This window comes from Schistocerca gregaria, chromosome 1 (genome assembly GCF_023897955.1).
Source record: "Schistocerca gregaria isolate iqSchGreg1 chromosome 1, iqSchGreg1.2, whole genome shotgun sequence".
NCBI lineage: Eukaryota > Metazoa > Arthropoda > Insecta > Orthoptera > Acrididae > Schistocerca > Schistocerca gregaria.
Window position 1 is genome coordinate 577194976 of NC_064920.1, and position 26186 is coordinate 577221161.

Genomic DNA, 26186 nt, shown 5'->3' on the forward strand with positions numbered 1-26186 from the left:
GGCAACCTCTGGGGAACCTTTCCCAACTCAATTGTATAGGGCTTACTTAGGCATGTGGGGCTCTGTCTGACTGGACCCTTATTTCCCTTGTTACTCATGGAACCAAAATTTATCCTTCGGAATCTCCTCCTCCTCCTCCTCCTCCTCCTAGTGTGACATGTGTACCACATGGTTGTACTCACACTCGTTTATCCAAAAGAATGAGGGAGGCTAGTCCTCTTGATAAGGACCATTGGGCCTTAAGTAACAGGGCTCATGGAGTCACAAATAATAATGTGTTTTTGGTGATAAACAGGAAGGAGGGAACGTTTGAAAAAGTGTCCCTTTTCTGTATTCATTAAGGCTTTGAAGGACTTGCTGGCACATTAAAATCTATTAAACAACTGCGTAATGATTCCTTCTGGCCAAAGCAAATCTGTCAAAGCAGGCAGAACTTCTCAAGAAATCACTGAAATAAGTGACTCTGATATTGTCCTTGAGAAGCAAACCTATCTCAACTCAAGCAAGGGCATGGTCACATGCCGTGATATCATGGATATGAACATAGTGGGGTTGAAACGAGATTTGGCATCCCAGGGGGTAGTTGATGTGGAACAACGAATGTGAAGGAATGATGTAGAAACTGAAAAGATTGCCACTTTCACTGTCACTTTCAATTCTCCATCAGAGCCTGAACATATTTTTACATACCAACCCCTGTTCAGTGTTACAAATGCTAGAGTTTTGGCCATACAACTGTGAGTTATGGAGTTGAAGTGACCTGCAGGAAGTGCGGAAAAGCAGCCCATGCATGACACTGGGACTGACTGACTGTCTCCAGCAAGCTGCATCAACTGGTTTGGGAGCCTCCCACTCTGGACCTGAGACTGCTCTGTTTTTATTAAGGAATGCAAAATAGAAAAAGCAAAAGTGACCAAGCAGATCCCCAATGCCGTAGCTAAAAAAGAATACAAGGCAATGAAACACCCCCCCTCCCCCCTCTTGCCACTTTGTATTTTTCCATGGTGCAGAAATATGTTACCAAGGTGGACATTTCATTGGAGACATCATCCTGTGTGCCACTATCCACCACAAGTGACTGTACTTGTACTTGTGTGTGTGCCAAGGTAAAGTGAGTAAGGGCAGAGCACTCCAAGCAGCTGCAACAGCAAAGCCCAGCAACAATTCCACAGTGAGCATCCAGAAATCACACGAGAAGCAGTGTGGCTTTCAGTGCCCCTTCCCACCTCATCCTCAAAGGGACAGGCCACTAGGAAAGGGTCATGATGTTTGGGCCAAACATCATGCTGGGACTTCGGACTGATCAGGAGGATATTTTGGAGTTTGATGCCTCGGATATAGGCAGCATATCCACTCACCCTTACCCTACAATTGCTTCATATCCCTGGTGCAAGGGTAGGGGTAAATTATAACCATACCTATGAAAAGGCTCCTATACTACAGTGGCACTTCAATGAGTTTAGGACTCGTGTGGAGGAACTGAAACATCTAGCACTGAGACCCCTGTGCTACAGAGCTAGATGTTATATCACAAGTATGACCTGGTGGGAGAAAGAGCCAAGGGAGGGTTCACCGTGTTCTCACTAACACGCACCACTTCTCCAATCTCTGCCTGGCTGTGTTTGTCAACAATGCACATAACTCCTCTGCTCTCCCCCTGGCTACTGAGCTGCAAGCAGTTGCTGTCGAAATTCATGTGTATTGGAGGAGCACTGTTTGCTCATTGTATTTACCTCCACAAGATGCAATAGACTCTGAGACTCTCACGGGTGTTATAGAACCACTCTCCCAACCATTTCTCCTCCTGGGAGACTTCAATGCCCATCATGTCTTTTCAGACTTTTTGGGACTTGACTTCTACTTGGCGTTGTGGTCGGGTTTTGGAGAGCCTCACGCTGTCTCGTGAGCTGTGCATCCTCAACAAACACACTCACATTCATTTCTGCATTGCTACTGTGTCATTCTCAGTCATCAATATTTTTTTTTGCTCTCCAGCCGTCGCAGACACTGTTCAGTGGGATGTCAAAAATGATCTTCATTCCAGTGACTACCTCCCACTTGCATTCACCTACTAGTTGGAACACTGCGAGAAGAGCAGTCACCAACATGGATGGTCAGCAGGGCTAACTGGATGTTGCTCAGCCAACTGGCTGTGTTTGAACATCACAACAGCATCCAGGAATGGATGGACCACATCATGCGAGTGATCCAAAATGGCTCTGATTTACCCACCATGAAGTCTTCAGGTCATCTTAAGAGGCAACTTGTATCTTCGTGCTCAGATGAGTGCTGCTCAGCGATCCAGGGCAGGCGTGCAGTTCTTCAATGTTTTACATGCCACCCAACAGCAGACAACCACAGGGTATTTTGATGCATGAGAGCCCAGAGCACAAAATGTAATGAAGGAGAGCAAGAAAAGGTCACGGAAAGTGTTCTTGGACTCCACCAACCATTCCACTGATCTTCAATAGTATGGGAAGCTATCAGGATGGTTTCTGGTAAACAAAATAGCTTAACAATAGCCCAAGTGCTGTCATGGATATCTGCAAAGAACATCTGGAGATATTGCTCAGACATTAGCAGAGCATTTTGTAACAGCTACTTCCAATGCAAGCAAGGATCCAGCATTTTGTTGTTAACATGTGGCTGTAGAGAGGAGCAAGTTGGACTTTGGAGCCTACAATTGTGAGTCTCTCAACTACCCTTTCTCCACATAGGAGTTGGAATTGGCCCTGTCTGATACTTGTGATACTGTACCTGGTGATGACCAAATCTGGTATTACACACTTCAACATTTGCAGCAGCATCAAAGGAAATTCCCCTTGAACATTTTAATGTTATATGGCAGACAGGTAACTTCCCCAACTTGTGGAGAGAGGTACTTCAGATACCTCTCCTCAAACCAGGAAGGGACCACACATGCCCCGGTAGTTATCAGAGTATTGCCTTAATGAGCTGTGTAGGAAAGATTGTGGAGTGAATGGTTAACTGTCAGCTGGCCTGGTTGTTAGAGACCAGGCAACTCCTTAGCTGCTCTTGATGTGTGTTCTGGAGATTGTGGTCCACTGTCCGACAACCTAACCCTATTAGAGGTGGCTATTCAGCAGGCTTTTCTATCTAAATATCAATGTATTGGCATATTCTTCAATGTCTGACACTGCTTGGAGATAATATATTCTTGCACAGCTGCATCAAGGAGGCTTTTGTGGCCCCTTCTCCATCTTTATACATTCTTTCCTGTCTCAGTGGTCTTTTAGGTCCCAAGGTGGTGAAACACTGTCATATTGTTTTGAGCAAAAGAATGGTGTTCCTCAGAGGAATGTTTTAAGTGTTACCCTCTTTGCCATAGCCATCAACAGTACCATTTCTGTGGTAATAAGTCCTTTACAGTGCTCCTTATTTATGGACAATTTTGCTGTTTTCTGTTCCTTCTCAAGTGTTGCAACAGTGACACATCAGTTGCAACCTAAGGAGGTGAAGTTAGAGGAGTAGAACCTTGAAGGCACTGATCATAAAGTGCCTTAGCCTCTGGTCTTGGGGAGGGGACAGGATGCGTCTGCTCCATTTTTATAGTCATTTTGTGCAGTTGTGGCTGGTCTAAGGGTGCATGGTGTATGGGTCGGTGAGGCCTTTTTATTTGAAAATTATTGACTCTCTCCGTCAGGAGGGGATTCAGAGGGCCACGGGTGCCCCTATATTCTCTGTGCTGAAGATAGAGAACTGACACTTACCATCTGGTGGCAGCTCTTCATGGTGTGTCAGCCAAGTAAGTTCCTTGTAGCTTTGACTTCAACCACATACCATAGTGTTGCTCATCTGCCTCTGGAATGCCTTTTCTCCAACTGTCCACCAGCCACAATACTGCTTGGGATCCATGTGTACTGGAGTCACTCCGTGTGGAGAAAGGATGACCCGAAATCCAGGGGTTTAACCACCTGCCACCCTGATTGCTGCAAAGGCCCAGAGTAATTTTAGATTTGGTGCTGTACGGGAGAGATTGCAGCCATGCTTCAGTTTTACATTTGATATTTTGTGACTTCTTATATAAGCATCACAATTACATAGCTGTCTTTACGGATGGGTGTAAACAAGAGGCCTCAGTTGGTTGCTCTAGTGTTTTCTCGGATCATGCCCGCATCTCGTGGTCGTGCGGTAGCATTCTCACTTCCCGTGCCCGGATTCGCGGGTTCGATTCCCGGCGGGGTCAGGGATTTTCTCTGCCTCGTGATGGCTGGGTGTTGTGTGTTGTTCTTAGGTTAGTTAGGTTTAAGTAGTTCTAAGTTCTAGGGGACTGATGACCATAGATGTTAAGTCCCATAGTGCTCAGAGCCATTTGAACCATTTTTTTCTCGGATCGTGTCCTCAAGACTTAACTGTCTTCAACACAAAATTATGTGTGATCTTAGTAATGTGATCATAGTCAGTCCATGTATTCCGATCCCAGAGCACTGCTGTCAGTGTCACCTTTACAACCACACTCGAGAGTCCTGCCGACACCCGGCCAAATGTGTAACCTGTGGCAGGGATGCTCACATGAAGGGTTGTACTGTCGTCTCCTCCCCACTGCATCAACAGCAATGGTGACGATGCCGCCGCCTCCTCCCATGATTGTCCCATGTATCTCAATGAGCGGACTGTCCAGGAATTCTGAGTGAAGGAAAAATTGCATTGTCCGGTCTCTCGCAAGTTGTTGGCTAGTCGGAAACCCTATATTCTACCATCTGCATGTATAGTACTGTTCTTGCTACCTCTTGCTCCAAGATGGACATGGCCACACAGCCGTGCAACATCAACATTAGCACCACGGTTGTGAAGTAGCCCAGTGTCATGGGAGTGTCCCCATCTCCTCCTCCAGCTGTGCAACATGCCACCAAACTTTCACCTCATGGGGTGAAATCACCAGCTACACAACTGGCAGGCCAGAAAGGACAGAAGGACTACTCTTGTGAAGATCTCCTATGTCCCTACCCATCCAGCATCTGAATCTTCCTCTACTAACCGGAAAGGCTCGAAGAAGTTGAACAAAGGCAAAAGGTCCTCTCCTTCACTGACTCTAAGATCTTCTTCGCTGGTGACACCACGTGATACTCTCTCCCGGCCGACCTCCACGTCGCCTGTGCACACCACCAACTGTTTTACTGCACCCAACGTTGCAGGCCAACAGCAGAAGAATGCCAGTGCTCCTGTAGACCTCATGGAGCAGGATCCCCCTGCCTCTGTTCCCTGTAGCAGCAAGTCTTTGAAGGCTGGCACTCGACAGTTGCTGAGGCGACACCTTTTCATATTTTCCTTGTCACGAGTCTTCTCTATTGGGGCGTTTGTGGCCTTTGGTCCAACACAGAGGATTTATGGCTGCTCGTAGAATCACAGCATTCCACGGGTTCTCTGGCTTCAAAAACGAAATTGTTTCCTTACGAGCGCTTTGAGCTCTCAATTTTTCCTGGTCCATTCTCAGAAATTTCTTCCTCAAATTCAGGTCGATATTTGATATTAGTACACTTCCCTTGGCCAAGAATGCCCTTTCTGCCATTGCTAGTCTTCTTTTGACGTCCTCCTTGCTCCGTTCGTGATTGGTTTTTTGCTGCCTAGATAGCAGAATTCCTTAACTTCATCTAGATTGTCACCATCAATCCTGATGTTAAGTTTCTCGCTGTTCTCATTTCTACTACTTCTCATTACCTTCATTTTTCTTCAATTTACTCTCAGTCCATAATCTGTACTCATTAGACTGTTCATTCCGTTCAGCAGATCAAGTAATTCTTCTTCACTTTCACTCAAGATAGCAATGTCATCAGCGATTCATATCACATGTATTCTTTCACCTTGAATTTTAATTCCACTCCTGAACCTTTCTTTTATTTCCATCATTGCTTTCTTGATGTACAGATTGAACAGTAGGGGCGAAAGGCTACATCCTTGTCGTAAGGATGTAAACCCTTTTTAATACGAGCACTTCTTTCTTGGTCATCCACTCTTATTATTCCCTCTTGGCTCTTTTGCATATTGTATATTATCCATCTCTCCCTATAGCTTACCCCTACTTTTTTTTCAGAATTTCGAACCTTTTGCACCATTTTACATTGTCGAATGTATTTCGAGTGGACAAATCCTATGAAAGTTTCTTGATTTTTCTTTAGTCTTTCTCCCACTATTAACCGCAACATCAGAATTGCCTCTTGTGCCTTTACCTTTCCTAAAGCCAAACTGATTATTATCTAGCGCATCCTCAATTTTCTTTTCCATTCTTCTGTATATTATTCTTGTCTGCAACTTGGATGCATGAGCTTTTAAGCTGATTGTGCGATAATTCTCGCACTGTCAGCTCTTGCCATCTTCGGAATTGTGTGGATGAGGTTTTTCCTAAAGTCAGATGGTATGTTGGCAGACTCATACATTCTACACACCAACATGAACAGTCGTTTTGTTGCCACTTGCACCAATGATTCTAGAAATTCTAATGGCATGTTCACCCTTGCTTTGAATGTCACCAAAGGTTTTTTTCACTTTCCTGTATGCTGTGTTTGTTCTTCTGACAATCATTTCTTTTTGTCTTCACATTATTTCTTCAGCCATTTCCTCATAGCTTCCCTGCACTTCCTATTTATTTCATTCTGCACCGACTTGTATTTCTGTGTTCCTGGGTTTCCCAGAACATATCCCACCTTCATTGATCAATTTAAGTGTTTCTTCTGTTACCCATGGTTTCTTCGCATTTACCTTCTTTGTACCTATGTTTTCCTTCCCAGCTTCTGTGATGGCCCTTTTTAGTGATGTCCATTCCTCTTCAACTGTACTGTATACTGAGCTACTCCTTATTGCAGTATCTACAGCCTTAGAGAACTTCAACTTTATCTCATCATTCCTTAGTACTTCCGTATCCCACTTCTTTGCATACTGATTCTTCCTCACTAACGTCTTAAAATTCAGCCTACTCTTAATCATTACTATATTGTGATCTGAGTCTATATCTGCTCCTGGGTGCACCTTACAATCCAGTATCTGATTTCTGAACCTCTGCCTGACCATAACGCAATCTAACTGAAATCTTTCCATATCACTCAGCCTTTTCCAAGTGTACCTCCTCCTCTTGTGATTATTGAACAGAGTATTTGCTATTACTAGCTGAAACTCGTTACAGAACTCAATTAGTCTTTCTCCTCTCTCATTCCTTGTCCCAAGCCCATATTCTCCTGTAATCCTTTTTTCTACTCCTTCTCCTGCAACTGCATTCCAATCCCCCATGACAATTAATTTTCATCCCCTTTACATAGTGTATTATCCTTCAAATATCCTCATACACTATCTCTATCTCTTCATCTTCCACCTGCAGCATTGGCATGTATACCTGAACTATTGTTGTTGGTGTTGGTTTGCTGTCAATTCTGATACGAACAACCCTGTCACTGAACTGTTCACAGTAACACATTCTCTGCCCTATCTTCCTATTCATAATGAATCCTACTCCTGTTATACCCTTTTCTGCTGGTGTTGATATTATCTTATACTCATCTGACCAGAAATCCTTGTCTTCTTTCTACTTAACTTCACTGACCCCTGTTATATCTAGATTGAGCCTTTGCATTTCCCTTTTCAGATTTACTAGTTTCCCTACCATGTTCAACCTTCTGACATTCCACACCCCTACTTGTAGAACATTAGCCTTCTGTTGTTGGCAGTCCTCTCTGGGAGATCCGAATGGGGGACTATTCCAGAATCTTTTGCCATTGGAGAGATCATCATGACACTTCTTCAATTACAGGCCATGTGTCCTGTGGATACAAGTTATGTGTCTTTAATGCAGTGGTTTCCATTGCCTTCTGCATCCTCATGCCGTTGATCATTGCTGATTCTTCTGCCTTTAGGGGCAGTTTCCTACTCCTAGGACAAGAGTGCTCCGGACCTCTGTCAATGCTGATTATTAATCAAAATTTAAGCTGTGGCGGGATTCAAACCTGGGACCGAAGACGTTTAGATTATGAGTCAAAGATGCTACACCTAGAACACGGGTGCAAACTACGTGTCCTCAGTGCTACTTCCTGGGTGCAGATTGAACCACTTTCCTTCTTTTGTACTGGTCCCTTGTCTGTTTGAATCTAGACTATGGGTACTTCGTTTATGCATCTGCACATTCATCCCTCTTACACCGTCTCAATACTATCTACCATCATGGCATCCATTTGGCCACTGGCACCTTTTACACTAGCGGGGTTGAGAGTCTGTATGCAGAAGCTGCCGGACTACTGCTGTTCTCTCCCTGTGACTTCCTCCTCAGCCGATACGCATGCCATTTGTCGACCATGCATGGCCACCCATCCTATGCCTCCTCCTATGATGACTCCTTTGATTACCAGTATGGGGCGCGTTCCTCTTCTTTGTTACCTCCTGGAGTTCGCTTTCGGCTTTTCCTGTTGTAGCTTAACTTCACGTTACCTGGAACTTTTCTGATGGGTGTGAATCCTTCAGCACCTTGGCTTCGTGCTGCCACCCATGTTCCCCTTGGCCTTCACTTGCTTTGTAAGGATGTTGCTCCAGCCTTGCTCTATCGTCTTCAGTTTCACGACCTTTGCATGGGATTTTGCGATACTACCTATGTGTACACTGATGGCTCTCAGACTGATCAAGATGTCAGGTGCGTCTTCGTTGTTGATGCCGATGTTTTTTGGTTTTGGCTTCTGAACACTGCTCAGTATTTACAGAAGAGCTCTTCGCCATCTATCAGGCCAAGAACAGTACATCTGGCGACACAGGCATTTCAATTGTGTCATCTGCTCTGACTATCTCAGTGCCCTTCAAAGTCTGTTTGTGCTGCATACTGTCCATCCCTTAGTGCAATGGACCCAGGAAAGCGGTCACTTGCTCACTGTGATGTTTATGTGAGTTCCTTGTCACATCGATGTAACAGGAAATGAGGCTGCTGACACTGCTGCTAAGACTGCAGTCCTCATAACTTAGCCCGCTAGTTCTTACATTCCCTCCCACGATCTCTCTGTTGCCGGTTGTCAGTAGGTGGTGTCACTTTGGCATTACCATTGGTTCTTCCTTCAAGGGAACAACCTCTGGCCTATTAAGCCTCACCCAGCTCGGCCCCGAGGAGATAATTTGAACTAGGTTGTGAATTGGACACTGTCTCTTAGCCATCACCATTTGTTAAAAGATGCTCCCCCACCACTTTGTGCCCATTGTGCCCAGCTTTTGCCTGTCTGACATTTCTTTATGGAATACCCTTTTCTTAACCACTCAGGTTCCCATTTGTATTTGCCACCTGAGTTATCGTATGTTTTAGCGAATGAAACGCAGGCTGTCCACCGCATTTTATTTTTTGTTCGTCGTAGCAGTAAGGCAAAGGCCATTTAATTTTTAGTTCTGGACCTCCATTTCTCTATGGCATATTTTATAGACTTTTCTCCGCCTTCCAGTTTTTAGCTGTCTTGTCTTAAGTTGTTTGGGATTAACATGTAGTCATTTTTAACTCCTCTCTTTGTCTTTGTTTTCTACAGTTTTGACAGGGGGACTATAGACCATAGTTGTTTCTGCGCCCTAAATCAAAACAAAACAAAACAAAACAAAACAAACAAACCACCAACCTAATAGTTATGCTTTCACTTTCTGTAGTGAAGTGATTTGACTTCGAAACTTTGTAGTAGGATGTTAGAAGTAGTCTTGCATATGGATGAGTCGAAACAAGTTGCATGTATAGCATCTTTCATTGTTGATATGCAAGAGAGGAATTGGCTAAGGAATGTGATGCTTCATTTCATTGCGTTCTTGCGTGAGAGAGTTTTGGAACCACTCTAGATCATTATGATGTTTAGAGCTCAGTTCTGCAGGGTATTCACTGTCGATATAGGGATTATCCTCTTGAAAATTGTCGTTCCTGCCTAGGAAAATAAAAGCAAAACTAAAATTGTTCAGGTTTTCTCATGATTGATTAATTGCCGTGCTGGTTATTCATTCAAGCTCCTGTTTCCATTTTGTGCACAGCATTTCACTGACCAACCCAGTCATCTTCAGGTGCTGCAAATTATGCTGTTACGTTTATTCACTGCTGGACTTAGAGACTGTCCGACTTTCAAGTAGCACGCACACACACTGAAAAAAATGATCTTCTTTCATAACAAGAACATTTCAGTGACTTGCAATGACTTTAAAATATAATTACTTCTGTTTTTCTATATTTGCTCTTACCATAGCTACATCTAATGGCATACACTGAAGAGTGAGACATATTGTACATTATCTAAGCCTGGTTTATGTTGAAAGATGAATGATTAATTAAAACTTCTTTATTATACACAATCGTTGACACTTATTACACATAATAGTAACTTTCACGTTTGAAATGATACTGGTGACACACATTTTAATACTTTATATTCACTCTGTGTAAACCAAACAAATTCTTTCAATGTTTCAAACCAGTCCATTTAGTCTTCGCTTATTAACACTAAAATGGTTTCCACGTAGCAGAAAATCTAAGTGTGATGGTTTAGCCTGGGTTCCATTGGTGTCACCCTCTTTACTTTTTTAGTTGACAGCAAAGAATGCTCTATTCTCCAAAATATCACAGTATCAATATAGCAATTCCAAGACTTTCAAAAAGAATGGTATCTTACGGCATGACAACACCTGAGGTACTTTTAACATTTATTTCACTTTTAACCTCAAAACTATAACTTGTTTGTTCAATAACGAGTCACATGTGAATCTCACCAAACAGTGAGATAGGCTGCTTAATGAGTATCCCTAGCAGTTTCTCACTTGCCCATGCAGAGGCATTTCCATGAAAGATCAGTCATCTCTGCCAACATTCATCGTGCTAATTTGATTCACTTGTTTATTTTCTGAAAGTCTTAAATACATCACAATGCAGATATGAAAGATCAGTTTGACTAAAAAAAGTCGGGTTTCCAGTAAGGTCAGCTGGGCGTATTAATAAAGTAATTGTCATTGCTATAAGTGTGCACATTGCCGCCAATTTTGTACAGGAGTTTCTACGGTCTGCTATAGCTCAAGGACAAAGTCTCCTTCTGACTTAAACTTTTGCACACTTCAGTTCTTCATGTCTTGACCATGTCATAATGGACTAGGTAACCAAACTACACCTCTTCAGACATGCAGTGCCTTAGCAGTGAATTTAATTCTGTATTGAAATTGAATTATGATCCAGAATGTGACATAAGTGCCACACCAGTGAGGAGGAAACAACTGTTCCATTGCTGTCTTATCAGTTATTGTATGCATTGTAAATAAATTCATACTATTGCAAAAAAATATTGTAATACAGGTTATGCGTCCATTTCAATGTATTCTCCAACAATTCCAAAAATGGAATAAGTGTTAAGATCATGAACCTAAAAAAGAAATAAGTACGACTATGGAGACAGATAGGAAATGACAAAATCTGCCTAAACAACATGAAAACACATGCTCGCATGCCTTATATCAGAGTGGTGAATACTTGGTAAAGTTTACAAGTTAACAAATGGTCATAATTCATTGTACACTCAGTTTTTATTTTCGGTAATTATTAGTGTTTGTTTGTCACAGGTGATAAATTGGTCGCTGGTTCCTGCCGGTGATGGTGTCTTCTGGCCTGTAGCAGATGGGTGCAATCAGTTCACTCTGACTGTAGGTACTTCAGATTTTGGTCTATTTGCTTTGTTTTAAATTGCATATGCTGTATCCAACAACAAAAAGCAAGCACCTGAAAGATACAGTAGGTGATTGTCCATTCAATTGAAGAGAGAAAACAAAGTGTTCAGTTGTGATACGTGTGTGTGTGTGTGTGTGTGTGTGTGTGTGCGTGCGTGCGTGCGTGCGTGCGTGCACGCACGCGCTTTTCCATTGCTTACTCCAATTTACCCAATAAGAAAGAGGGGGAAAAAATTAAGATGATTTCCATCTAACATTCCAGGCGAGTATCAGACAGATTGTTTCTCTTCCCACCTTATTAACTTGATAAGAAACATCTTCCGTAGCTATGTTTTACAAGGAAGACACACAGAGTCAGCCAGTTATGGTTGAGGAAGTTGTGATGGTACAGAATTTGACTGATTTGAAATAGGAAATGTTCTCATAAACATTAGAGATACAAAATTTTCTTTACCCTCATCATCTATAATTGAGCAAATGTGTACAACTAATTTTATTATAATTTTAACAATATTTGAGTAGGAAAACTTGTTAGTTATATGTAGATGAACCTTATATATGTTCAAATATTCGTCTTGTGTTTTTATTATTCGTTTGATGTACTCCTTGGGTGGTGTGTGGCAGGTGGAATTTGACAGCAGAAATCCCTATGTCACAGCAGGTGGTGCATGGAGCTACCAACACTGTAGGAGGATTTCAGAGAACTACATCACAATGCACTTCAGTGGATGAATGAAACTCTTGTAAAACTTTCAGTGTATAACGATCTTAGCTGCTGCTCATACATAGATATCTGTATTCACATACATTTATAATACAGGTTCATTGTTGTTTAAAAAAGCCAGAAGTTCTTTGAAGAAAATTACAAAAGATAAGAAAACACTAATTCATTATAATTTAAGGAAGCAACACTAACTGGTGAAAAAAGTTGGTGGAAAAAGTCTTAATTTGATAAATATTACCTGGTTGTTCATTTCAAAAAATACAAACAGGAGTAGAGGCATGCTTAAAACAAACACGAGAGGCTAAAAAAAATTCAATCTAAGCCATTATACATTGCAGCAAATTTCAAACTAAGCGATTATGCATTGAAGCATTATGGTGTATTTTTAAAAACTGAGCAACTGTACAATATAAAAAGAACTGAAGACTTTTGTGTCTCTTTTATTATAAAATTGAAGATTGGACAAACAGTTTCCTTCCTAATGAGTAGACATATTATTTAAAAAGTGATATTGAAGCACTGTGTATCAGCTGTGTGTGTGTGTGTGTGTGTGTGTCAGTCATATTTATATAATGTTACAGTAGTGACAAGCCATCATTGATCGGAAGTGAAACTAATGCCTAGTTAATTACGTGACAAAAATTTTCAAATGCTTCAGAATTTGAACTTGAAATTATTCTGAAACATTTCATGTGTGTTCATAGAATATGTAATTGTAAATTTTTCATAGCAACAGTTATCAATAGTGAGTCATCAACATATTCAACAGTGAGGCAAAATGGTAATAACGATTATTTTGCAATACTTGATGGTTGCTAGTAAACAAAAAAAGGTTTACTACAAATTTAATATACTTTTAAATGATCTTGAGAAATGAACAATCAAAAGCAGGAAGTCAGAGAGATGTTTTCCAGGAAGAATAATTTAGGACAGTCGAAGCAGTGTGTACAGTGAGCATTTTAGATCTGTTTAATAGGCAGTTCATATGCAGTCATTCCACACATCGTGGCAGCCGGTGCAATTTTCGTCTAGTGACAGTCGACTTCATGCAGCCTCTACAGATGAGCGTCAGACTGACCTATACAAACTCTAATTGGAGTTCATTTCTTCAAAACCCGGTGGGTTGTGATTAAATAAGACACTGTGTATTGTGCAGTTGATTTTTAATTTCTATTTATACAATGGCCTCACCAGTTGAATGTCAGTTTAAACGTTGAACTCATTAGTCGGATTTTAATTTAGATAGTGAAATTTTTCAGTGAAGTTTGGATAAAAGAAACGTAGATCATTTACTATTAGTACCTTCTTCATTATTGTTATTAACATTTCTGTAATTTTTTAATTTTTATTTGTGAGGACATTGATGGCTGTGACTCTCATAAAAGAAAATGAAGCATTTGAGACAGTTGTGTAGCTATTGTCACACATAACAGCGAAAGCTGATGATTTTCTCAACTAGATGAAGGACTTTTTAATTAAGATGATAAATGGCTTGATTTAGGTTCTTAATTAAATGGGAGAATGGAAAAACTAGAAAAGGAAATGGAATGAGGATTAAAACATGCACAAGATTGAGATGATTGTGTAGACTTGATGGAATAAAAGGTAGAAAGCAAAGTTGAGCATTTATATCCAGTTTGGTGTAGAATATTCTAGTGAATATAGTACAAATATTACAGAAATAAGCAGAAATAAGTAATAGACACAAATGGTAATTTAGATCAATTCACAACTAAGAATGTTGAAATGCTTTTGGTATTTTGAAATTAATCGGAACTGTGATTGTGGAAATTGGAAGTATGGGATCCTCTGGTAAGGAAGCAACTGAATTTGATAGACAATAAATTAATCGTTTATGTTACTACTGTACAAGCTGAGGTAAGAACCTCATTATATAACAGTGGGTTCACATATCAGTTATTATGAAAACTCTGAATGTGTGTGACTTGAGGTAAGCACTGAATTAGGATTTGTGTTTTGATCACATAAGTGTATATTTTTAGAATAGCACAGAAAATACTGAGAACATACAGTACATGTCAGAAATTTAAAGTATTTACTTCACATACACACATTATTTTATAACCAATAATAACAGAAAGCATTTGGGATCTTGCGATTGTGAACCTGTTTGATCCACTACCTCTTGGTCGGGGAGCAATGGCATACATTTTTGTAATAGTACCAGAAATGCAGACAACTAATATTGAAGTGTGTTTGTTCAGGGAAGGAGAGAAACGGAAGAAAATATGGGCAATGGCACCCACGTGCAATTGAAAGTGGGAGATTTAATCCTTGTTAAGTCACAAATGTAGCATAACAAGTGAGAAATTAATTGGAAGGATCAAGGGAAGATTTAGCATACAACATGTAAATTTGTTTTATGTGACAGTATTCTGAAAAGATCAGTAGAAAATCCAGGATGGAATGTGAAAATATAATGAAAAGGAAAGTAGTTACTTATCATACAGCTGAGTCGCAGATAGGCACAACTTTCCTTTCATACTAGTATTATGAAAATGATAGTTGCTATTCACCATATAGCGGAGACCCTTTGTGCACTTGATAGGGGCCAGCATCAACAATTACAATTTACTGTGATAGATTGTGTTAACTGAAAACTCCTGAAGAGTTGTAGCATTATTTAATATTGTGGTCTGGAACCACATTTTTCTTTTTATTTACCTTGTAAGGGGTAGGCACTGATAGTGGTGTGTGTTGGTGAAGAGTAAAGGAATGAAGACTCTTGGAGCTTCTACAAATAATTACCATGGCCATAGGACCCTGTGTCCTCTGTACAGGGAAGTACTTTTTTTCCTTATTGCAACTAAGTACCAATTAATGGTTGGAATTAAGCCCATGTAGGAGAGTCTACCAGGAATGGTAATGCTAGTGTTGGCAATGCTGGAGAAAGGAGAACATCCTATGGGAATTTTCCTCTGTGAGAGACTTGTTCTAAATTGATGATTACATCAGACCCTTGAAAAGTATCTGGGTTGAGCTTAGTAGTGTATAATTTTATTTATTTTTATAGATTTGATTTTTTCATAGATTGTTATTTGTTACATGGTGACAACCGGTAAGGGTTCATACTGTTCTCTACAGGTTGTTAGCTTTAATATGGTATAGATATTGTACAAAGGGACTGTACTGTTTGGAATTTTCTGAGTGATAATATGGTTGGGATGGTATAATTTTTAAGGATGGTTAGCTTAACTATAGCATAAGAAGTCAGGCTTATCCTAATTTTTGCCAAAGCCAGTAAATTTAAGAATGGGCTGCATGTGTTGTTAGTTGTCTAAAATGTGTGTCCTATATAGGGTGTCAGTATTCAGGGACATGACAGGAACATTCATTCAAAGCCAAAAAGTCTACTAAACATGGGCTCTAAAATGCATACCTTAAGAGTTAGGAGCACTTGTTCAGTAGAATAGATGTGTTTTCGAGTAGTAAAGATGCCCAAGTGTTGTTGCTCTTAAGGTATGCACTTCAGAGCCCATGTTTACTAGACTTTTTGTCTCTAATGATTACTCCTCCAGGAAAACCCTATATTGACATATTTTGACATAAGCATAACTAGTACCATTGAAGTTCATATAGCTTTTTAACTGATGATGATGATGAACACACAATTTAAAACACATGTAAACTTACCTGGTAAAACTCGTAAACAAAGCAAAACTGTTGTTTTCAATGAATTAGTAATTACTTAATGAAAAAGTAAACATGATTAATGCTTCAGCATTTGTTGTACAATTGAAAGGAATGATTCTTCTTACAATATTTTGTATTTTAATTAGATGGCCCAGGAAACAGAAACAGGCTTATGTGGGGCAGCAGATACTATGTGATCAAAAGCATCTGGACACCCCCCAACACATATGTTTCTCATATTAGGTGCATTGTGCTACCACCTACTGCCAGGTACTCCATATCGGCGACCTCAATAGTCATTAGACATCATGAGAGAGCATAACTCACAGACTTCGAACGTGGTTACGTGATTGGGTGTCACTTCTGTCATACGTCTATACGTGAGATTTCAACACTCCTAAACATCCTGTTTCCATTGTGATAGTGAAGTGGAAATGTGAAGGGACACGTACAGCGCAAAAGCGTACAGACTGCCAGAGACAGCTGATAGCTGAAGAGCATCATAATGTGTAATAGGCGGACATCTATTCAGACCATCACACAGAAATTGCAAACTGCATCGGGATCCACTGCAAGTACTATGACAGTTAGGCGGGAGGTGAGAAAACTTGGATTTCATGGTCAAATGGCTGCTCATAAGCCACACATCATGCTGGTTAATGCCAAATGCTGCCTCGCTTGGTGTAAGGAGCATAAACATTGGACAACTGAACAGTGGAAAAACGTTGCATGGAGTGATGAATCACGGTACACAATGTGACAGTCATCTGTCTGTGTGTGTGGTGTCAACAGTAAAATTTGGGGGTGGTGGTGTTATGGTGTGGTTGTGTTTTCCCTTTGTTTTTTGCGTAGCACTATCACAGCACAGACCTACACTGATGTTTTAAGCACATTCTTGCTTCAACAGGTTGAAGAGCTATTCAGGGATGGCGATTGCATCTTTCAACACGATCAAGGACCTATTCATAATGTATGGCCTGTGGTGGAGTGGTTACACAACAATAACATCCCTGTGATGGACTGGCCTGCACAGAGTCCTGACCTGAACCTTATAGAACACCTTTGGGGTGCTTTGGAATGCGGACTTCATGCCAGGCCTCACCAAACAACATCAATACCTCTCCTCAGTGCAGCACTCTGTGAAGAATGGGCTGCCATTCCCCAAGAAATCTTCCAGCACCTGATTGAATGTATGTCTGTAAGAGTGGAAGCCGTCATCAAGGCTAAGGGTGGGCCTACGGCATATTGAATTTCAGCATTACAGATGGAGGGCACCATGAATTTGAAAGTCATTTTCAGCCAGGTGTCCGGATACTTTTGATCACATAGTGTGTGTGGGGCTACAGGCTCCAGCTGTTTTCTCATAAATATTAGAGGTGTGAAATTTTCCATATCTGTGTCATCTATAAATGAGCAAGTGTATGTAAACTAATTTTATCATCAATTTAATAATATTTAAAAGCACAAAAACTGTTTTTTTTTAAATATTGGTGGTATCCTGTGTATGTTCATATGTTTGTTTTGTGTTTTTATTATTTGTTTCAAATACTACTTGGGTGGCATGTGGAAGACAGAATTTGATACCAGAAATTCCTATTTCACATCAGGTGCTCCATTGCGTTACTCACACCAATGGAGTGCCAAGGAGGACTTTGATGAAGATTCAACCCAACAAAACTGTTAATTAATGAATGAACAAAAGTCTGGTAAAACTTGTAGTTTAGTATGGTATTAGTTACCGCTTGTACCAGTTACCTATAGTCACCTTTTAAAAGTGGTGGAAGTGATCTGGACATAATAATGAGAGAAGATGATAAAACACTAATTTATTATGCTTAAAGTGTTTGCTATTGAATTTGTTGAAAAGTAAATTTGCAGTGATCAGAGAAATGAGATAATGGTAGGAGTTTGAATAAGACAAATATTATCCAATTGTTGGTTTAAAAAAATCAGAAAGGAGAAGAGCCATATTTAAAAGAAAATACTTACCTCTTTGATTTCAACTCTTTGCTATGTGATGTAGTTCTCTTTTGAATTTGTGCTTTTTTAGTGCATAAATAATGTCCATTTCACAACCCTTCACTCATGTTATGCACACATTCCCTTTTTATGCACCTCTCATCATTTTCTCCAAAATAATGCAGTATACGTTTACTTTGAAATATGTTAATTATAATTTATGCATGAGAAGAGAAACATAAATATCTTAATATCTACTACTAAAGAGAAACATAATCTACTAATAATGGAATGTTAGATGCTGATCTTATTATTTTTTTCCCTTTGCTTTCTTACTGGGTAAATTGGGGGTTTATTAACCTTACGTTGAATCAAAGTGAAGATAATTATAAGTGTCAGTGATGAGAAGAGGGAGTGGAGTAAGATCTTTACTATCAATTATATTTCTTGTAGTAGCACAGATTGTACAATGTCATATGCTCGACACTTGACTTATTAGTAAAAAATTATGTAAAGTATTCTGACCACGTTTAAAGACCCACACTTAAATTAGGTCCTTCCTGATTTGATTTCAAGGAAGAATTCAGTTATGTTCCAAAAATGGTGCTTTGTAAAATGTCAGCAATCATGGTGTACCCAATAGAAATAATGACATAAGCTTTTAATGTAAGGGTTAAAAAGACATATGAAATATGACTATAAAGTAACTGGATTGATGCTGTCACAGGCACCAAAGATGAACAACCAGTAGCTGTGAAGCATGAAGCTTTCTCAGTTGAATGCAACATCTCTGTTGTCTGTGGACAGATAATTGTAGTCGTGGCCTTCTTTTTGTGTAAGTTCTCTTATTTTGTTGAACTGGAAAAATGATCACTGTAATAATTGAGTAATAAATTATCATGAAGTTTCTCAAGAAACTTGGAAAAACTGCTTCTGAAACACATCTTTTACTAAAAGATCTATGAGGCAAAGATTGTTTATCACATACACAAGTTTTTGAGCAGTTCAAGCATTTCCAAGATGCCCGATAAGACACTGGAGATATCTCATGTTTGGGTTACCCTTCAACATCAATAACGATGAAAATATTTAAAAAAGTAGGTGATATGATTCGATCTGACCTTTGGTTGAGTACTTAATCGATTTCTGAAACTGTAGGAATTGACAAAGGATGCATAAGGTAAATTTTACACAACATATTTAACACAAGAAAAGTGTGTGCGAAACTGGTGCTGAAAATACTCACAGTCGAACAGAAAGAAGCTTGGAAAAAAAAAAAGTACTGAATCTTAATTTTTCACTTATGATCCACAAACTAAGGGCCCAACTTCACTAAAAACATAAAAAGCTAAAATTAGCAAATCAAAATTGAAAGAAATGGATTTTTTTCATGTAATTGTGTATCTTGACTGGTATACCAGTGTAAACCAAACTCTAATTTCAATCCGGCAAATTGATATTGTCTTGAACGGCATATACCGACTGCAAGAATTGGACATTCCATGCTATGGGTGTATCTCTGTGTCTTACTGAACCAAGGATTTAGTTTTAAAGGACTCTGTGGGGAAAAAAATCTGTACATGTGAGAGGAGGAGAGAGATCGTTTTGTTGTGTGACACAATTATGGTATGTAGTCAATGTTCAAATAATTTCTTGCACAAAATAAAATACAATAACTAACATAAAGTATTCAAGGTGTGTGTATCTCGATACCGAATTTAGTTAATTATCACGGTACAGATATTACGAGATGTAGATCGCTTAGAGGTGAAGTTTGGAATGATAGTGTGAACCTGCATTTTCCACAGTCAGAATTTGTTGAGAGATTATCTCCAAATTAATAAACTTTAACTTGCTGAATTGTTGGACCTATCATCCAGACTCATCAAATAACATACCACACAGTTGTGCCAAACGATCTGCATAGTGAGTAAAGGTTTTAGAGATTTCAGGTGGAGCAGATAATGATGAGGAATTTCTGCGAGATCACAACTGCAGAAGACATCTCTTGCTCTCCTGTGGTATTTAAAATGAAATATTTATATTTTCCATGTTTTCAGGAGATTAAAGATAAAAGGAAATAAGGAACAAAGCTAAACCAACTAAAACCAATAATTAAAATAAAAGCACACATAAAGAATACTTATTTATAATAATAATAAATAAATAAATAAATAAATAATATTTTAAATAACTGACCAATAATCTAAATCTACATCCATACTCCGCAAGCCACCTGATGGTGTGTGGCGGAGGGTACCTTGAGTACCTCTATCGGTTCTCCCTTCTATTCCAGTCTCTTATTGGTCATGGAAAGAAGGATTGTCGGTATGCCTCTGTGTGGGCTCTAATCTCTCTGATTTTATCCTCGTGGTCTCTTCATGAGATATACGTAGGAGTGAGCAATATACTGCTTGACTCCTTGGTGAAGGTATGTTCTCGAAACTTCAACAAAAGCCCGTACTGAGCTATTGAGCGTCTCTCTTGCAGAGTCTTCCACTGGAGTTTATCCATCATCTCCATAACGCTTTTGCGATTACTAAATGATCCTGTAACAAAGGGCGCTGCTCTCCGTTGGATATTCTCTATCTCTTCTATCAACCCTATCTGGTACGGATCCCACACTGGTGAGCAGTATTCAAGTAGTTGGCGAACAAGTGTACTGTAACCTACTTCCTGTGTTTTCGGATTGCATTTCCTTAAGATTCTTCCAATGAGTATCAGTCTGGCACCTGCTTTACTGACGATCAACTTTATATGATCATTCCATTTTAAATCACTCCTAATGCCTACTCTCAGATAATTTATGGAATTAACTGCTTCCAGTTTCTGACCTGCTATATTGTAGCTAAATGATAAGAGATCTTTCCCCATAATTAATATGTTAAACTGGGTTACAGAAGATCAAACTATTGATTAGCATTACTGCTTTGAGGTTCTTTCTCAACTCTCTGAGAAAATAAGAAGGGAAAAAAACCCAAGTTGTGGAAGAACAAGTCATTGGTTCTGCATCAAGACAACACACTGGGTCATACTGCATTGTCTGTTGAGAGGCCTCTAGTGAAGTACATCATCCCAGTGTTAGAGCACAGACCTTATTCACCTGTCCTAGCACCATGTGGCTTTCATCTATTCCTTAAGTCAAATCTGCATTACAAGGAACAAGATTTCAGTATGATGAAGCAGTGAAAGAAAAAATGGCACACATCGTGAAGGAGCTCATAGAGGAATACTTCCGGCACTGTTTCCATCAATGGAAAATTCACATGGAACATTGTAGGGGTAGAGGAGGGGAGTATACTGAGCATGATATGTATGTATTTTAAATAAAATTCTTTTCAGCCATAGTTTCCTTATTTTATAGTCACACCTCTTATGGTCTGATTCAGCAGCTGATATGAAAAAGGAGTCCAGTAACGTCTCAGCATGATTCAAACTGAGAAGCTGGGAACAATGGAATCGGCAGGATGTGAGCTTAAATGGGGAAACATTAAGTTATATCATGAGATAGAGCAAAATATCAATACAGTGGAAAGGGCAGGGAAGGGGGGGGGGCAACTATTAAAATGAATAAAGCTACTTCTCTTTCCTATTGGAGCTAAATAAATGCTGCAATTGGAAGAATAAGGGAGCACATAACTTTCTGGATGTTGTATTAATGGCCTGAAATATTTTTCTGTACATGTTCTACTCTTCTTATTAGCATTGTGTGCGCATCTATATTTACAATAATCCCAACTTAAATTATGTAGAGAGATATTTAATGAGATTCATTTTAATTGCACTTGGGCATCTCAGATCCTTTTTTTATTTTGCTGTCAAATGTGTGTGCAGTAGAGTAATGATTCCACAAATGATCATCTAACAGCATTCAATTGATTTGGATCACATGAATAATGTGATAGTGCATAAAATATATACTAGAATTAAATTTTATAAAAATGAATGTAGTGCCTTGTACAAGTCATCATGCATTCAGATCTAGTCGGAGATTGCTGCTGACCCACTGCATTGTCTGCAGTGCAGGTGGGTGAGCAGTCGGTCAAATACTGTTTCCCATAAAGTGACCCATCAAGGCTGTCATCTTGTGGACGCTTATGGTGGCACAGTGTCAATGTCTCGATTGTATATCACAGTCTACCTTTGTTGCTTTCTTTAATCCCATTTATAATATAAGTAAGAAGTTTCTTCTCCATTTCTTAGTAATTCATTTTTTGCAGTGAAGTCATTCTGTTATACTGAAAATTAACAAAATTTGTATGTATGATTTTTTCCACTTCCAAGAGACTTTCTGTGGTTGGTTGGTTGGTTGGTTGGTTGGTTGGTTGGTTGATGTGGGACAGTGTGGGCCCTTTCAGAGTATGTTTGGTGCTGATAATGCTGTCTCATACAAGTACCTGCTATGTTCTTCACAGTGATCATTCAACATTGGATGCTGTTCACACCCCTTATATACCTGGCCTGGTAACACTAATGCACTCTTGTGGCTGTTCTACCTGTCACAGTGAATTGAAATGCTAATCATTTACATACCTGCCAACATTGTGTATGTGTAGAAAGTTACATTGAAATCTGAGGATGCATTCTGGGGGCTTAACTTTTATTGCCAGGCTGTATATAATATTATTATAATTGACTCACATTTTGTGCTAGAACTGGTGATAGAAAGAATAGAGGTGTTCATTTTACTGTGATATCTATAAAAATCTGTTTCTTAATTTCTGACAACCATGAAGTTATTAGACTTAGCAAAAAAAAAAAAAAAAAAAAAAAAAAAAAAAACCAATGTGATGATCTATCTCTATTACATAGTAAATTCTTCTATTAGCTTACAGAATAATGTTTTTGATCCTTTATGTTGTCGTTTACAGATGGAGCAAAAAGAACAAAAGGCTGAAAAACGCAGTCAGTCTCGAACATACATAGTTAGAGACAGTTACTGTGGTTCATGGGTTCCTGTATCCAAAGGGTGGCGCATATTATTTTATGCTCCTTGTACAGATGAACATCGTCTTCCTCTTGATCAAGGCGATGTTGTATTAGTTACAAGATGGAGAAGGTTTGTATTAACATGGAGTTTGAGTTCATAGTATTTTCTTTAGTTTTTTTTTATATTTGTTATTTACAGGTTGCTTGCACGTAATTTACATTTTATAGTGAGTTACAGTACAATAATAGGTATTGTAAGCTGGGAACAATAATTTAAGTGAGGCAAGGTAACCACTCACCTAACTGTTGCTTGATGCATAGAAACATATAGAAGCACAGAGTCATTAAGTTACTTCAAAGCTACTGCTATTTTTATAGTGTATACACTCAGTCTCATACAAGCAACCATACAGATACATAAACACATCTGTTCTGAGCTTGTGATATAACACAGTAAGATGTCTAGCAACTAGGCTGGAATATGAAGAGCTGCTGTTCAAATAAGGCATGAGAAGGTAATGGGAGACATGGTAGTGAGGTAGACACAAGTGGTTTTCAGTATAAGTAGAGAGAGGAGATAGAGAGAGAGAGAGAGAGAGAGAGAGAGAGTGGGGGGGGGGGGGGGGTTATGTGAGTCAAAGGTAATGTTGGTAAGGATCGAGCAGTGAGAGGAAACTAGTTAAAAATTTTAGGGCATTCACTTCATGAGAATTTCCTTTTGTTGCTACACTGCACCTTGGGAGAGGAGTGTATTATTTCCAGTGTCATGTTCATGAATTACTTCCCTGATCACACATTCTTTAATGCTGTTCTTGACAAAGGATACAGACTTATAGATATACAGATTCATCATTGTTAGCGTCCAAAGCCTGTTAAAAAGAGGACGATAGTGCTGTAGGACCATCCTTGCATAGTAGAGACTTATTTTTTCTTTGTTAATGATATAAGGAGAATGTCCCCAGATGAGTAGGACATATGATATATGACTGAAAGACCGCAAAACAAGTCATACAGAGATACTTATTGCAGACAACATATCTCAGTTTCAATATGAGGTGGGACACTCATGAGATCTTTTTACAGACTTGGTTTATTTGCTCTTCCCAGTTAAGTTTAGCATCAATATGTATTCCTAAGACTTTGACACATTATCTATATTCTTGGACAGTCCTAACATAAGTTTTTGGGTTTTGTCTGGATTAGAAACAAGTTTATTGGCTGTGTCAATTTAATACAAAGTCAAGAGTTTCTTGCTCAATTTTCGCAAGAGTTGAGATGCTGTGATGCGAAGTAACTGACTGTGATACATAGTGGGGTAGGTGATTAACAGCAACAATGATAAAGAAGGGACCAAGGACAGAGTTCTGTGGAAAATGTGTGAATTTCTTCTAGGAGGGACTATTTCTAATTGAGAAAAACTGTGTTCTGTTGTTCAGGTAGGAAGAAAGCACTGCTAATGTAGATAAAGTGCATCATAATACTCTAAATTTGTTAGCAATATTTTAAAAGGAATGCAGTCGAATGCTTTACTTAGTTTGTGCAATACCTGTAACACACTTTTCTGATTTTCAAAAGCCATTAAAGTGAGATCAGTTTCCACAACAGCTGCAGTGGTATTTTTACCTGTCCAAAATCCGTACTGATTCTTGCAAAGGTCATACTTTTCAAAATAATTGCTTAATTGAATGTACATGAGTGTTTCAAATATTTTTGAGAATATTGGGACAATAGAAATTCGTCAGTAGTTATGAGAGAGTTGTTTATCAACCTTTTTGAATATGATAATAACTTTAGAGATCTGGTGTTCTGGAAAAACCTCATACTCTAGACATTTTTTAAAACAACTCAGTGGCTTACTTATCAAGTGAACTGTTCATTTAACAACATAATTAGACATCCAGTTGCAGTCCCAACTTTTGGAATTGAGTGAGTGTAAGGATGTAGAAATGGAATTATCAGAGTATCAGGCTGTGGGAATGCAAAAGTGGAGGATATCATGCATGTTTTATCTTACCCTGTGGTATACAGTGCCAGTCTTCTGCATCTTTCATTTCATGTGTTTTACTGTCATTTTTTCTCTTTTAGTTCTCATAATCTTTTGTGCTTATCTTTTCTGCAAAATGTTGGGTTTTATTTTGATTCATCTCACACTATAAATTTCTGTCCAAACTTAAGAGAAGTGCCACTAATAGATGTGACTACAATGCCATTCCATTTAATGCGTACATAATGTCTCCAATGAAATTCCATTCTTCTGTACTTTTCATCACACACACACACACACACACACACACACACACACACACACACACAGAGACAGAGAGAGAGAGAGAGAGAGAGAGAGAGAGAGAGAGAGAGAGAGAGACCAGTTTCCCATATGTTACTTTCTTTGCTGGTTCTGTGGAGAACCTGTACATTCCTTATCAGTCCACCTACTTTTCATCACCATTTTATAGTGCAACATCTCAAATGCTTCAAATTTATTCTTTTCTGGTTGTCTCACCATCCATGATTCACCACCATACAATGCTGTGCTCCATACATACATTCCCAGAAATTTCCTTCTCAGATTAAGGCCACTGTTTGATACTAGCAAACTTGTCTTGGCTAGGAATGCCATCTTCACATATAATGATCTGCTTTTTATGTCTTCCTTCCTTCGTCCATCATGTTATTTTGCTTCCAAAGTAGCAGAATCTTGGTCTACTTTGTGGTATCCAGCTTTGATGTAAAGTTTATTGCTGACCTCATGTCAACTACTACTCATTACTTTTGTCTTTCTTCAGTTTACTTGTAATTCACATTCTTCACTCAGTAAATAGTTTGTTGCATCCAACACATCCTATAATTCTTCTTAACTTTTACTTAGGATAGCAATGTCTTTAGTGAATTTTATCATTGATATCCTTTCACCTTGGATTTTAATTCCACTCCTGCTGTACCTTTCTTTTATTTTCAGCATAGCTTCTTCGATATTTAGACAGAACTCCAGGGCTGAAAGACTACATCCAAATCATACAGCATTTTTAATGCAAGTACTTCATTCTGGGTTTTCTGGTCTTATTATTCCTTCTTCTTTCTTATAGATATTGTAGATTAGCCATCTATCCCTATAGCCTACTACTGCTTTTCTCAATATTTCAAATATCTTGCACTATTGTACAGTGTTGCTAGCTTTTTCTAGGTTGACAGATCCTCAGAATGTGTCTTAATTTTTCTTCAATCTAGATTCCATTATTAATTGCAACATCAGAGCTGCCTGTTTGGT

General features: G+C 39.1%; 1 protein-coding gene across 1 annotated transcript in view; it reads left to right on the plus strand.

Annotated features, from left to right (window-relative positions):
• Positions 1 to 26186, plus strand: part of LOC126356711 (palmitoyltransferase ZDHHC6) — a 111579-nt gene that overhangs the window by 82586 nt on the left and 2807 nt on the right. Inside the window, exons 7-8 of the mRNA XM_050007392.1 lie at positions 11548 to 11628; positions 22861 to 23048. Coding sequence (XP_049863349.1) covers positions 11548 to 11628; positions 22861 to 23048 — 269 coding nt within the window. The remainder of the gene's footprint in view (positions 1 to 11547; positions 11629 to 22860; positions 23049 to 26186) is intronic.